This window comes from Aplysia californica, unplaced genomic scaffold (assembly GCF_000002075.1).
Source record: "Aplysia californica isolate F4 #8 unplaced genomic scaffold, AplCal3.0 scaffold00039, whole genome shotgun sequence".
NCBI lineage: Eukaryota > Metazoa > Mollusca > Gastropoda > Aplysiida > Aplysiidae > Aplysia > Aplysia californica.
In genome coordinates, this window is record NW_004797309.1 from 516684 (window position 1) to 533005 (window position 16322).

Sequence of the window (16322 nt, forward strand, 5' to 3'; positions counted from 1 at the left end):
GAGGGAGGTTTTCAAAACGACAACTGAAAACAACAAAAAAAGCAAAGCCTTTGTAATAAAATTGAAAAGTTGTCACGTCCTCTCTATTCCTTGTCTTCAAAGATAAGAACAAATTCGGTTGTCCTTTTTTATCTCTTCAAAACTCGTTGTTTCGAAATGGTTTAATATGCTTAAGTCCTAAGGTCTTCCGATTTTATTGCTACAAAGCCTTTTTGTTGCTACTTTTATGGTTCTAGCTTGTGTTTTTTTCTTTATTGTTTTTGTTTTTTTTGTAATTGAAAGGAGGAGGATGGGGGGGCGGGGGGTGGGGGAGGGTATTTTTATCGGCGTCTCTGGTGTAACAGTTTGACGCTTCGCCGTCGCACGCAAGAGACGTGAGTCGGGTTATCGAATATTTCGGTTTATCGGCTAGGGTAATAATTCCTCTCTACCTAAGTTGGCTCTTACAGACAATGTTGAAGCCCGCCTCCTAAGTGATCTAATTTGAGTCGAAAGACGCGTACATGAAGGTATATTTTTATTTCTATTCTTCATTTCATTCGCAAGGACTTTTTTCTTTCTTTCTTTTCTTTTTCTTTTTGTTTTTTGGAGGGGGGAGGGCGATGCAGGGAGATTTGATATTAATTTCAACTTTTAATTCACGATTTCCAGATTCCAGTAATAAGACGTAGAAGTAAGATTACGGCTAACTCAAAACTATTAATGTGTACTGTATTCGGGTGGCTAGTAAGTTGGGGCAGTGTCATGATCTTACACTGCAGTACAAAAATTAACATGACATAGTGTTTTTATGTACATGTTTTTGACACCGTTAACGTTTTCATTGTTCACACTTCTATTCCTCAATGTGTGTGTGATTTGCACTGTCTAAAAATCCATCCCTTAAATGTGCACTACTATGTATATGATAGATCATCTTTGTATCTAATTTTTGATAATACAAGCAGTGGAACCAATAATTAAACTCCGTAATCTTGTTTGGCGTCTTTTTGAAGTATCCATTTGTGTGTCTGCACTTGTTCCTATCAGAACTAGAACTTACGGAACAATAAAACAAAAATTAAATAGGGCAATACATGAACAGTCCCATTCCAAAACATATTACCCTATTAGTTTAACTTCAGTGTAGACAACTGTTCTTGTGTGTATACGTATAATGATATGTATGTCGTGGCTTTCACATGCATGTACAGTTTGCGCTTATGGTGTGTATTAGGTTTTTTTTAACCACTTGACAACGTTCAGTAACTATGTGTGCATTTGTCTTAATTTGTGGAAAACTTGTCGCTTGTCAAAACACACCCAACATTGATGGATTGACAGGGAAAGAAATTTCGAAACTAAGAGGGGCAGATGATACATAAAATAAAATCTTTGTATTGAGACAGGTGCATGAAACAGCAACTGAACACAATATACTACTATATATAGTGTTTTGTGGACCATGCAAAAAAGGCTTCCCAGCATGCCGGAGACACTTTAAAAAAATTCCCATCGGGTCAGAATTGCTGTCATCTTATCTTCTGGTACATCAACTCTTATACCTTGATACCGCTCTGCACCGAATCGTTAATTCACAATGATTATTTTGGACCGGCATAATGCTGACTGGAGGTATCACACGGCTCCGTGACGCACGTGTGCAGAAGGCCATGACTGGAAAAGGACTCGACCAACCTCCTCCCTCTCCTCTCCTCCCCCCTCCCGCCTCCCACTTGTGCGTCATGTGATCGACGCTGGTACGAAAGCATCCTGCCAGCAGGTTGAGGCAGAGAGTTTACAGTAATACTCTCTGGTTCAGGTTGATTTCGTGCACACTCTGACCTAACGACCCAACCCCCCCCCCCCCTCCAATCAGCGTTCGCTTTTCAAATAGATAAGCCTGTTATTTAATAATGATGCTTGGGGGTGGTCTTTAATGTTAATGTCATTGCCTTATGACAAGAAAATATAGAATAAAGGGTCATGGATAATCACTCTCCCTCTGCCTCTGTGTGTATGTGTGTCTGTCAGTCTGTCTGTTTCTCTCTGCCTCTCTCTCTCTCTCTCTCTCTCTCTCTCTCTCTCTCTCTCTTACACGAACACACACACACACACACACACACACACACACACACACACACACACACACACACACACACCCCCACACACACAACACACACAAACATATTGACACAGACACACACACGACCTTGTACAAAGACATGGGCCAGACAAGGGTTCGACCTGGGTTGGTAAATAGGCTTCTTGTGGTATTGTAGAGTCTGCGGCATGACGTTTCTTGGTCTGTATACATGGTAATGATGACCAAACGGTTCACTAAAGTTGATCCAGCTGATCAAATGATTTACTCCACCGACATTGACACATTCGTGTCAAAACAGATGCCAAGATCATTATTTTTGTTTTGTTTGGAAAATGCGATTTCTGCCATTTTCACGAGATCGTTATCATATCAATGTTATTAATATACTTTGCAATTCTATAAAATTTGCATATTGGGGGTACCTTTTAAACAATTTAAACATTTATCTCCCTTAAAAACAAAATAAAATGTTTCCGGGTAGTACAACAGTTCAGCGCTTTGCCAACGATGCATTACTCTCATGGAAAATATAATTATTATTTCATTTTGAAAAGATGCAAACATTAAAAGGGAAGTAATTACAGAGGCAGTGAGGCTAATGCTACTTAATTAACATGGCGAACTGAAAAGATACGCTCAAAACTGAATAGAGGCTAATTTATTCTTACCGCTCACCCGCATGTATATCTACGTAGGGTATTAAATAATTTCTGTAAATTTCATGGGGAAGGGTTTGGGGGCGGGGGGGGGGGGGGGATGGGTTCTCATGATCTGGGAAAATCATGTTCGCCTCTTATCCAATAGGTCTCGTGTTCAAGTCCTAATAGCGACCTAAAAAAATCTTAGCCGAACGCTTCTTCTTTCACCTCCTTTCCTGTTCTATAGTCATCATCTTTCATCTTCTTTCATCTCCACTTTCTGCCCACACCCCCGGGCTCTTCACTCCTTTACTCCAGACTCTTTTTACAATTACTCCCGGTTCTTTCTTATTGCTGCCTTTCAGCAACACTTGTATTCTTAGGGTATGTCAGATTAGACTTTTAAGCTTCTCAGTTAAGGGCATAATATCTCGTAATTTGAACAGCAGTTTGCAAACCCCCAAAAAATGATAATAACAATATTAAAATAATGTGTGGTATGTTGATTAGGGCATCACTGACCAGATCACTTCTGGAAGTTATTTTGGATAGCTAATGTGCCCAGGAAGCTTTGAGCCAAAGAGAGAATCAGAAACTAGGGAGTTTGTCCTTTTCTCAAATGAGGGTGTCATTGAAATGTTTACAAATACAAGCCTTCTTTTAAGCTCTTGTGTTGTCCAGAAAATCTATGTGAGCGATCGTATAGGCGTTGTTTCGATCAGTTGAATCCTTTCTGTTCTCAGGAAACCTTTTTACATCCCTCTAGGGGTACACATGGAATCAGTGATGAGAACAGCATGGGTTGTGAGGAGACTTTCTCCAGAATCGTTGCTGAGGACTGAGGGGAGGAGAAGAAGGAGGAGAGGAAAGAGAGGGGGTGCCAAAAAAGAAGTGCAGGGAAAAAAGAGACAGGCTCAAAATGAAAAACGTCTGCATTGGCCATTGGAACTGTCGTAGTGGTAGGAAAAGAGGAAGAGAGCTAGAAAAGCTGTCTGCAAGAGACCAAGGCTTAAACCGTGTTATGTCCTGGGTACACCTTCTTATATCAACCCAGTGAGCCCGACTCAACTTGCAGAAAGACTAAGATGCTGGATTAAAATGATGCTCCACCGCCGCATGAAAGATGAAGAGCCTAACTCTTGGACCACAGACACTGATCCAACTGTTGTACATTCCGTATTTCATTTGTGATTATTGTGTATTTCAATACTCAAATATTGACATGTTGACGTTTGATTACTAAAAGCTTTTCCCCTATTTTTTAATTTGTCTTTTGTTTGTTTGTTGTTTTTTTGCTTACGCTCTGGTGCTCCTGGGAAAACATAGTAGAAACAAAACCATAATGTAAATTATCTGAAAAATGTATGTATTTATTGACATTGAAACATTTAATATGTGTGCCAAATTTTATGGACATAGTTTTGTTACAAGATGCCCATTGCATATGGCATATTTTGTCAAATCTTTAGGAATAAAAATTTTGCCTCGGACTGCTGCAAACAGTGGACCATTTCAAAATTGAATTGAGCTTCATATTTTAAATTTTAAATATTATCGCATTCATTTCATATTGATGTAATATGAAGGGAAATTATGTCCTCTTTGCATCTGCACCAAAAGCAAAATCATGAAATGTGTACCTTGTGGACCCACTTCACACTCACATAGATTTAACATTTGTCCATTGTGTTTACACTAATACTAACAATTAATTTTAAAATCCAAAATGCAGCACATTTTGTAGTTACCACTAAACACAAAAGCTCCAGTTGATTGAAATTGGCAAGTAAAAAAAAAATACTAAAGTTTTTAAAGAATGAAAAAACATCGTGAATAACACTTTCATACAGGATTATTAAGGTCATAAAAACCTTATTATTCAGTTTCATTAAGATTGTACATTAAAGTATTGTATTTCGTCCTTCTTGTTCTATGTTCCTTGGATCTACGTCATTTCACTTAGTTTCTTTAGGTAATGACGTGAAATAAGTAAAATTTCCATACAAACAAAATGATTTACTCGCGTTTAATCCCATTGGGCATAACTTTGTAATTGTACACAAGGCCGTTGAGATCCAAACAGTAATTCTCCACCACATCCCTAGACACTAGATGCCAATATCCTTCTTTCTCCAGACGAGACATGTGCGGCTCCAGAAGGTCCTTGTACTGGCTGTGGTTCAGGTACTCTTCTCTCATCACTATACACACGAGTCCGCCTGTGGAGTTTGTACACCAACGGTGAATTGCTGTTACTTCATACAGTTCATACCATTAAAGAAAATGGAGTGCATCAAAGGGATCCATACGTCAAATGAAGGAAAAGCAACATATTAAACTAGTCATGAGTATTATAAGAAGTAATACGAACTCCATGAAGAATGAAATATATAAAAATGTTATAAAAAAGAGTTATAATAAAATACGCATCCTTTGCATTTACACACAATAAGAATGATATACAGATAATATAAGAATGATATACAGATAATCATACCACCACTAAATTTGCTGTCTTTTTATTTTGTGCCTCAGTTTCTCAACTTTGTTTTCCATGTTAACTTAATTTGAAGTACAGGAAAACAGTAAATCATTTTTTAAAAATAAAAACAAAACACATCAAATTTAGTATTGTTAGATCACACCTCTCAACTTACAAATTAAGTACATGACCCCGCAACTCAGGAAATGTATATACAAAAATGTGATAGTGTGATAAACGTTTACCTGGTTTTACAACCCTGATGAGCTGATCCAGACTATTGTAAGGAATGTGTCCTTCACCCATGCCTCCGGATGATACAGCACAGTCGTAAGTGTCTGATATATTGAAAGATAGATTAAATGTCACGAAGTTGCAAAAAGGTTATAACAAACCAAATATTAATTAATATCCATTATAAAACCAACCCCTAGAAGCAAATAACGGATCAAAGTTGGTGGTTACCAGATTTGTGCAATGTATAGCGTGGTACTATACCACTGGCCCCCTAAGCAGGCTAAGAAGGCCTACCGGAGTCATCCCGAATTTAATGTTCTGACAAGCAAGGTTCTAGTTACGTTACAAATGTCCTAAAAAGCCTGAAATGGATTAATTACTGGTTTTTAAAAAATCAAAGAAAGGAGTTTAAATAAACAGATATACTAAAGCGGAAAACGGATTGAATAGTAAAATGACTTCGAGCTGCTGGACCAAGAACAGAGTATATTTGCTGACTTAAAAGCAAAGATCCACGGGTAGTTAGTTGAATTAATGGAGGCAAGGAAAAAAGAAGCAATGGGAATTGCTGATATCATTGTGACTATAATAAATAGCTAAAAAACATAAAGTGAAGAGAATCAAAGACTCCAGACCGATACCAAATTACTTCACAATTGCTGACCACAGATCATTAATTGGGCTTACATCCATTTGAAAGCCAATGACAAGAAAATCTGTGCAAAGGGAAGTTGTTAACACGAGAACACTGCCAATAAAGTATTGCGTTTTTAATTACGTGTCGTATATAGCCTACAACAGAATCAACCCCCCTTCTCTCTCTCTCTCTCTCTCTCTCTCTCTCTCTCTCTCTCTCTCTCTCTCTCTCTCTCTCTCTCTCTCTCTCTCTCTCTCTCTCTCTCTAACACACACACACACACACACACACATCTCTACCCTTCCAAATAAGCCCTTGATCGATTGTTGCATCTCCCGTCAACATCTGACGATACAAGTGAATGATAACGAAGCAAAAAAGTTTCCTTCTTAATTAAATCAAGTTGAAGTCAGTTCACATCTTGTGCACTTATTGTGACTAAATGTCACACAAGAATTACTACAGTCACTGCCTGCCACCGCATAGACTTGAACTCTTTTTTTTTGGACTGCGAGGGGTGTGTGTGTGTGCTTACACTTCGTTTGTATTAGACGGCGCACGTTTGAGTTGCCAAAAACTGTTTAGAGTCAAATCTGCAATGTGACAGAATGTTATTTTCTTAATAATGAGAAGAAAAAAACCAAACACTTTCATATCTTTGTATGGATTTGGCTGCTGCCCCACAATACTGTGATAATATTAAAGAGGGCTTGTGTGCCTGATAGGTTCATCCAGGCCGGTCAGGTAGCCAGGGGAGGGAACTGACAAAAGGAATACACCAGTAAAGGGCGCACGGGTAGCCCACCTTAGCAATTAAGTCTGTAGTGGTGCATTGAGCTGATGTTACAGTACAACAAATGATGGATTATGAATCGTCCTGACGCAAGATAGCAAGGTGCTTGGTGCATACGGGTACGATAAGAACCAAAAGACGATGGTTTGCGTCCACTATGGAAAAGGTAGGGAATATACCAAGGATGATTCATTAAAAATTTATAATGAATTTTAATGAGAGTAATGTATAATTTAATTTTTTATGTATACCTGCATGTTTCTTTACTGTCCTGTACAGCTAAGAAAAATTTCCCAAAGGGATAATAAAGTATTGTCTTTTCTTGTCTTATCTGATCTTATCTTATCTTATCTTATCTTATCTTATCTTATCTTATCTTATCTTATCTTATCTTATCTTATCTTATCTTGGCTGCAGAAATAAGAAGAAGAAATGGATATACAATAACTTTGGAGCCTCCTGCCAGTGCGATGCCCGTTTTAAATACGAACGGGGAAGAAACTAGTACTACGTATAACTGAGGGGGCCTATAATGGCGACAGCCAACCAAATTCCCTTGAGAAGGCTGATGTCAGACAGTAGTCGTGTCCAAAAATAGAGGAAAATGTTTAAACTTTAACTCTGGTGCATGGAATGTCATGGGCCTGTACAAACCGAATAATTTAAACAATCGGATCATTTTTTTTATGTGAGACTATTACAGACAGTCGGAGAAGATCAGAGACGAGGTGGGACGTGGATGGAGTACTAATAAGGGGTGGCTGAAAGTGAAGCTTGAGAAACAGATAATAATATGATATTAGCCGGTGGGCGAAAGAAACATTCTACTGAAATTGAGGATGAATCATTTTATATCACAGTACTTCTGCTCCAACGTCCACTTTCGAAGATGAACAAATAAAAGTACACTACGAAGAATAAATAAATAAGATCCTGAAAGAAATAGAATCCAATAAAACACTTGTCATAATTGTAAACCTAAATTCTAAGGTAAGAAAGGGACAAACTCAAGACATCACTATTAACTATGAGTTAGGAGAAAGAAACAAACGAAGGGAAAGATTCCTAACTTGTGTGAGGTAAACAAACGCACACTAACAACAACTAGCAAACAGACTACCTGCAGATGTTGACTGTTACCAACTTGATGAAATCATTATTTATTTTTTTAAGAAATAGAAAGCGCATTAGACAATGTAAGACAAAGAAAGGCGCTAATAAAATCTTCATTCACAATTCCATCACAGCTAAAGTGACCATAAAAACTGAAGAATTTCAAGAAAAAACGATGAAAACAAAACAATTACATTGACTGTGGAGAACTGAAGAAAATAAAAGGAAAACCAGGGCTGACCAAGTGGAAGTTGAACAACTGATAGACTGTTCTGAAAAACAAAACAATGTAACAAAAGAGAAGAAAAACGAAAATCTTGCAACACAATGATTGACGTTACATTGGGACAACGTCAGCATCAGCACCAAATGTGGAGTAGACAACCATCCGAAAAAAAGAGTCCCTCGCCAAAGATGAGCAAACATAGTAATGATGCAGTACTTAGATGAATTTGTCATTAAACTCTACGGCAAACTTTTTCATTGAAATCAATGAATTAGGACATAATAACAAAAGAACTACTTCAATCGAGGTCAGACTATAGGGCCATCAGTCTAATGTCAAATGCAAAAAATAAAATGCTAACATTTTGAAATAATTTTGGAGAAGATCAAAGCCAGAATAGACCACACAAATTATAGATGAACATTTTGGCATCATGTGTAGAAATGGTACAAGAAAAAAATCTTCAGCATGAACACAATGGCGCAGAAACATGTTCAAGTCTAAAAAGACCCCTGTCATCTGATCCTTTTAAGATTCCTACAAGATTTACAAACTGTTCGTCAAATATATAGGGCCATACCAAGGTTCCAGAAAGATGTATATTATGTAACTTCACTTTTGATGGAACGTCTCACCTTCAAGAAGAGGTAACTTGTTTCTATCCAGGAAAGCGCAGATGTAGTTATCGTATAGTCTCTTCTCACGAGCTTTTTCTAGCATTCCTTCACTAGGATCCAAGGCATCGATATGCTCAAACCCCAGGTTCCTCAGCTGTAGATGAGATATGACATGGGAGCACGTAAATATTGTCTAATTTATTGTCTAAGTACCACTAAGGCGTGAAGATTATTAACAAAACAAATTAAACACTTGACCATATCACATATTTGCACCACAAAACAACAACAACCAAAAAACCCTGACAAAATCAGAAATCATAATATATTTCTCTATTTAAAACAGCAGTCCTCTTACCTGTGCCTTAAGTTAGCTTATTGTGTCATCTTAGATGTGGTACATATTATACCGGAGAGGTCCTTTGTACAAGTTTTAGAATGTCTGTATGTATCAGTTAATGTGTAAATGGTGTTGTGTTTGTGTGCATGCTTACCACTGAGAGGATGCAACAAATATCTTTCTGTCCAATTTATGAAAAAATCTGTTTGCTATTAACTGTTTCATTGTCATTGTCTACACCACTCACGTGTTCAGCAACAAAACCAGTGCCAGCAGCGACATCTAGAATGCGAACGTCCCCACGTTTTGATGAAGGAAAGAAGTCGGCGACAGCCTGGGCAGCTATCTTGGGGCCATGGTAAATGTTTTGGTTCAGGTGCTGTGGATACCAGATCAAAATTTTCAATAACATTTATAGGTTATAATTCTTGGGAATAATTTAGACGTAGGAACATGACAAAAGGGATGGTGTAATCAGTGTCCGTTATAGACGCTTTTGTTTATGTAGTTAAAAAAAAAACTCTTCAAAATCTGCAGTTGCTTTTGATCTGAGGGTGTATTCTGTTCGACAGCGCTTGAAGTTAACACTTTCAGGCTTGGCTCGGTTTGTAGCTTTTGGTCTGAAGGCCGCCTAAATACGAAGATATTTGGTTGTTTTTAAGCACAATGGGGCTATCCCGAAAAATACTGTTTTGAGAAAATCGAAGGTAAAGTTTTTGGCCTTGTTCAGTTTCTTTAAAACGTAAAGAGAGTTTTCTATATAAAACCAAACAAATACACACACCATTGAAACCAAATTTCTCCTATAGGTAGGGCAATGCCCACTTTTGGTGTAGGTCAAGATTTCTGGAAAACCCCGAAATCTGGTTTAGCCCGCTTGTCTTTAAAAGCAACCATTTATCATTAATCGCATCTCGAATTTTGCGGTGCCAAACCTGTGTCGTGAGGGTGCCGCTGATTGTGGGAACAGTTGTTTGCTTGGTGCGTGATTTACGGCGCTCACAACTGCATGCAGTCATATATAAGAGCGCGAGACACATTAAACCTTTTTTGAGTTTGGATGGAATAAATAGTGAATTTCCTTGGGTGACGGACTAAGCCTACTTTTATCAACTTTGGACCACCAAGGGACCTTTAACGTGCGCAACTTGCACGCTAGAACTCCGAGATTTTTGGCCCTTGTCCAAAAAGGTGGGGACAAAGCAGCCGTCCAAATATGGTTAAAGAGCAAAAAACCTGGGGGGGGGGGGGGGAGAAGACAAATTTAATGTCAGGTTTTGAACCAGGGACCAGGTTTTGAACCAGGGACACAATTATTGAGAGGCCAACACAATAACTACTTAACCTTGAGAGCGCCTTGGGATAGATAAAGAGTACCTGCTTTCGCGCCTCAACTTCAGAGCAGCTTCGGCAAAGCTCAAACCTTTTGGTGAGAACATTAGTCTTAAGGATGCGGCCACATTACGATCGAGAGACCAGGAATGGGCGGGAACGAGAAAAGTAAACATAATACATATTATTTTCTTTGAATGGCCATACTATGAACTGTTCCAGAGCGAGTCTCGCTACATTTGAACGATAATTAACTATACATTACGCTGTGTTTTTTCTAGCTTCCAACTCTGTCCTATCATTGCCGGTCGTAGAGCCATGTGTGTTTTATTGCTTCCTGATAGGAATGGCTTGTGCTGTTCTCTAATCTCATCTTTTCATCTAACTATTTTCTACAATCACCTATCAGTTCAAGATAAAAGTTCAATTTCAACTGACATCGCAATTCAAACCTTTTACAAATTTAATCATGATAATACCTCTAGTTTGTAAGTCAACAAAACAGACGAATTTGTGTTTCTTTTGTGCAAGAAAATCCTTTTCTTTGGAAAAAATGTATACCGTCAAAACTTTTTTAACAGAAACGATAGAAGACGAAAAACAAAGTTTACTGTGAAGAACTTGTAAGTGAAATCCGACTTACCGGAATTTTTATAATTATTTACCTACATTTTTTTTAACCTTCTTATAATTGAAGAATAAAATGGGAGTGAAAAAAGTACTTTGAAATGCCAACCTTGAAAACCTATACAAACCAAATAGACCAGTGCAGGCTGCAGTAGTGGTAGTGATAGTGGTAGTGATAGTAGTAGTGATAGTAGTAGTAGTAGTAGTAGTAGTAGTAGTAGTGATAGTAGTAGTAGTAGTAGTAGTAGTAGTAGTAGTAGTAGTAGTAGTAGTAGTAGACGTGGTAGTTGCAGCAGCAGCAGCAGCAGCAGTAGTATTAGCATAAGCAGTGAACATCGCACTATTTTGAGACGTAGAATTCCTAAACAACGCCAAGTGATTGGAATGTGAAAAAGTGATGCTACATGTATTGACAAAATATATAGACCGGAGGCTGTTGGAACGGTGCATTATAAGTGATGGGAATGAAGTTGCTGTTTGTAGTAATGAAACAATTCAATGGAACAAATTTTAAAAGACTACTTCAACTCAAACGGAAAGACAAATTACAAGCATCCTATTAATACAGTAACAGTGTGACATTACATATCAAATGTTTCCCGCTAGCTTGCCACTTTTTTTCCAATTACCGCTTAAGAAAACCAGTTCATTGTATAGCCAGCCCCAAGTTTATCATCCTTCGTTTGCTTCACGCTAGCTACAACTATCGCTTGTAATGTGGACTCACCCTATGGATATTCGTTCTCGCATTTCATAAATTAACATTTCACTATTATATTCTACTTTTTATACTTGTAAAATCATTCTACCATATTTTCTGCCGTCCATCCTAAAACTGGCAGCGCAAATTTAACACAACATCATTGGCACTTTGTCAGTAGGGAATGGTAAACGGGGCTCCACCCATACCAAGGCTGGAATATCTGTTTGAACAAATTTTTGGCTCACAACTGTAAAACCTATTACGTAGTAACCCACAGCATTCCGGATATAAACCAAGCCTTTTGTCAATAGGGAAAAGCGAAACACGTTTTCATGCGTAAATCGTTTGCATGAATATTTAATTATATTATTTTTTTAAAGTTCTTTTAGCTGTAGAGATAATTAAGTTACCTCGACACTGAACAAAAAGGGTTGCTGTTACAATAAAACGAGCCTTCTAAAATGAATTTAGAAGTCAATTTAGCATATCTAGAAACATTAGCATTTTTTGTTAACTGTTTTATGTAAGTATGCCTGCAATTAAAGTATATTGCTGATAGTAATAAAGTTCAACTGACAGGGATAAATTAAAATGGATCAGACTGCCCCTGCAGTTCTTTTGATGTTAGGGTTTTTGTTTTTGGGTTGTTTTTTTGTTTTTTTGTTTTTTAATCCTTTTTCTCGGGGGGGGGGGAGCAATTTGTAATTCATTCAATAAAACAATGAATTAAGCACTGTGATCAGGAGAGTAGTACCAGCTTCCTCTTAAACAGGGAGTACCCCCTTCCTCTCATAATGAGGGGCCACTTATGCGCGATAATGTTCCTTGTTTCTGAGCACAGCTTCATAATGTGACATAAATGGTGCTACTCGGAGAGTGAATAAATAAAGTTGTAGAGGTTTCAGGACCGTTCAACACGAGTGAGAAGCCTCCAAGTTGATAAAACAACAAAACTTAAATTGTTCTGTGAGGTTTGACTTATGATCCCCTGTTCTAGTATCGGGTATGACCTTTACTGACGAACCTTAAACCGTCGGCTGTCCGAAAAAGAGAACCCGTTTAATGGGAAATCTCTCGCTCATCGATTGACTAATTCCAGCAAACCTGAGTAGAAATAACAACCAGGGTGATAATAATATTTTTAATTTGAAAAAAATCAATCAAAATGCAAGAAAGTTATCAAGTTTTTAAATGTTCAACCAAAATTGTATAAAGCGCAAAACTGCCAATTCTGAAAAGTTAACCATATTGTTTTATTTCAAAACATCACCACAATTTCTGCACCGAAGAACAACCGTATACAAATATTGCATTGCCAAATAAACCCTGAATGAAAGTTGATTTCAAAGTGTTTGCTATTTCTCTCCATACAAGCTCCAATACGCCACTCGAACTTTTAAAAGACCATGTGACATAATTCTGCGTCGATTTTTGGGACGTTCTGTTTAATATTAAATTTCAACTGTTTGATTGTGTGTAGCTTGTTTCTGTGGACTCTGTCCGTCAAAAGAACACAATGGTAAGAATAATAAAAGAGCTCAAGTTTAGAGGGAATGTGGCAGCATCCGTTTGTAATGTTTCGACTTACGGGGGGCATACCAACCGTTTTTTACCTGATCAAGAAGAAATAACGATAGAAAACAAATTTGGTACCAACCTTTATCTCCTTCTATTATAGTCGCTACTCACAGTTATACATTTTTCCATGAGTGTATGATCTTGAAAAGACCTTGACAATAGATAACCATCTTTTTGTCAGAAAACCAGCCCTCTACAGCTTCTTTGACATCATCATCACTTTCAAAATTCCTTCCTTTTGAATCTTTTTTTTTCAGTTTGGAGAATAAAAGAAAGTTGGAAGGGGGCTAAATCTGAAAAATAGGGTGGATGTGGCAAAATGTCATAACCACTTTTTCGCGCAGTTTCTGCAGCTTGTCTTAAAGTGTGTGCTAGCGCGTTGTCGTTAAGCAACCCAAATGCCTTTTCCGATCGTTCCTCTGCGTTTCGTCTGCGTTTTTCTTTTATAGTATCTCATAGGTTTTTTTAGCTGATTAGAAAAATGGTCTCTTGCAATAGTATGTCAATTTTCAAGATAGTCTGTCATATTCACTCCTTCTTGGTCCAACAAATAACGGTTAGCATCACTTTTCCGCTTGATGACTGCACCAGTGTCTTCTTTGGTGTTGGAGACATGGGTGACTTCCACTGCATTGATGCACGTTTTGACTCAGAATTGTAGTGGTGGACCCATGTCTCATCCATAATTACAAGTCGTTCAAAAAATGTTTGCTTCTTCATTTTCATACAGACAAAGCAATCATTGACCACAATCCACACGTTGCACTTTTCAAGGAAGAGTCAGCAAACGTGGGACCCATCTCTAAGAAACCTTAGTCATATTCAAAAGTTCTTTTAAGATTTGTTCAAGTGATCCCATGCTAAGCCTAGTTTCTTTGCTCAAACGTTCGACTGTGACCAGCGTATCAGAAAACATAAGTTTCTTGATTTTCAACACATGTTATTCTGTTGTTGGTGTCACTGGGCGACTATCACGGAGGTCATCTTCAATGTCCATGAATCTGCTTTGTAATTTTTTACACCAAAATTTTATCACCGCATAGGATGTGCAATCAGTTCCATATACAGCATGCATCGCCCTGCAAGAACAAATACTTCATTACTGCCCTGTGTTAAATTTTCTTCATTTTTATGTTGAAACTGGAGATCAACATACCCCCATTCACTTACAGGGCGCTGGTGTTAAAACCAGTGATTGTAAATTTCCAAAAATTTATATGCATTCTAGAAAGATAATTGTTGGCTTTCACTCCAAATTTCAGCTTTCTACCTTTATCCTGTCATGGTCAGGTAAAAAAAATGTGTATGCCCCTCGTATAAGACGTTCCCCAAACCTTTCTTGCAACGATACAAGGGCCATTCTCGACGTTTAGGGGGTGGCCCCATCCCACAGGAACCGAACCTCTAAAGCATAACACTTTTTCCTTCCCAAACTTCTCCAAAACTTTCCCAGCACGGTGAGAATTATACATCTAGAGCGAATTTCATGGTTTTACCATCTTTACCCTGAAATCAGAACGGGTCTATCACGCTTTTTAAGTGTAATTCTGCATTTTACCAAATTTTCGGAGGAATTTCAAAAACTTGATATTTCTAGAAAGAGTTAGTGGATTTTCTGCATATTACACCTGATATTTTTATGGTTGATTTTTTTTTAATATTTTTTTTTTGGAGCTTTCGTTTTATATTATTTCACTGATGACCAAGTTATTGTCCTTAGAGACAGTTCTTTTTTAAACACCCTTTAATTGAACTTAAATCTCACACTTTCAACGAAAAGTTATTTGAGACGTATGCATGTATAACAGAAAGCAGGACCAATTTTTCTACACAGAATAGCGTTGTAATATTTTTGTCTTTCGTGGAATATTAGTATTCAAAGGCCGTTCCTCCTGATAACCAAAATAAAACAACAGGTATCTCGCTTTAAAAAAGGCCTGAGGCTACGGGCGTATGAGCGTTAGGAAGAGAGAGAAAACGGAAAGAGAGAGAGAGGAGAGAGAGAGAGAGAGAGAGAGAGAGAGAGAGAGAGAGAGAGAGGGAGTGAGAGAGAGAGAGAGTGAGAGAGAGAGAGAGAGAGAGAGGGGAGAGAGACAGGGAGAAAGAGGGGGGGGGGGCGAAAATGGGCTAGGTTTGAAATGAAAGCATCAAAATCTTGTAAAACAGATCAATGACGTGGGTAAACTTTAAGCTATCAGAGCAACATTATCAAAGTTGATCGTATCACATATGATTCCATGTAATCGTTTTGTGGGTCCTTTAACATGTTAACTTATAAAGTTAACATTTTTAAACATAGAATTGCGATCAATTGTTTGCCCCCCCCCCAATCTCCCATTAGATAATTCAAACTTTTTAAAGAGGCAGGTCCACGAGATTTATCGTCCATCACAGACAGGACCAGGACAAATCTTGGAGAGCCAAAAATATATCCAGAGCTCCCTGTTGATTTGAACATTAATATCCCATCTAGAGACCAATATGATACCAACAAAGCTAACGGTGCATTCAATGTTACCTGATCATAAGTGTCGTCTTTAACCCAACTGTCATAGAACGTTGCCGTCTTCTCTGGGTAACTGCCCTCCTTGTACGCCTCTGCGATGTACTTTTTCGATTCCTCAGTGACCCCGTGAGAAGAAGACATAGTGGGTACCTGGGACAAAAAGGCAATGTGTCTCACGGCGATCAGAATATAATTACCTCATTATCCGACAATTCTTATAAAACTTCTGAATCCCCTCAAAGCAGAACAAATTTTAATGTTCTTATTTCTAAGACTAAAATTCGTGATTTAACCCAGTAGTGCATAAGGTCTTAAATTTTGTTCTTACTTTCACATAAGCTTCCTTTTCTCGTTGAAATGAAAGGGTCCATAAGTTGCTGTTTTTTCTTCAAAATATATATTTTGTT

At 37.9% G+C, this 16322-nt stretch overlaps 1 protein-coding gene across 1 annotated transcript in view; it reads right to left on the reverse strand.

Annotated features, from left to right (window-relative positions):
- Positions 1-16056, reverse strand: part of LOC101853064 — a 27555-nt gene extending 11499 nt beyond the window's left edge. The window contains exons 1-5 of the mRNA XM_035973980.1: positions 15928-16056; positions 9417-9548; positions 8848-8983; positions 5452-5544; positions 4745-4943 (exon numbers count right to left, since the gene is read on the reverse strand). Of these exons, the coding sequence (XP_035829873.1) occupies positions 4745-4943; positions 5452-5544; positions 8848-8983; positions 9417-9548; positions 15928-16056 (689 nt within the window). The remainder of the gene's footprint in view (positions 1-4744; positions 4944-5451; positions 5545-8847; positions 8984-9416; positions 9549-15927) is intronic.
- Positions 16057-16322: the final 266 nt, after the last annotated feature.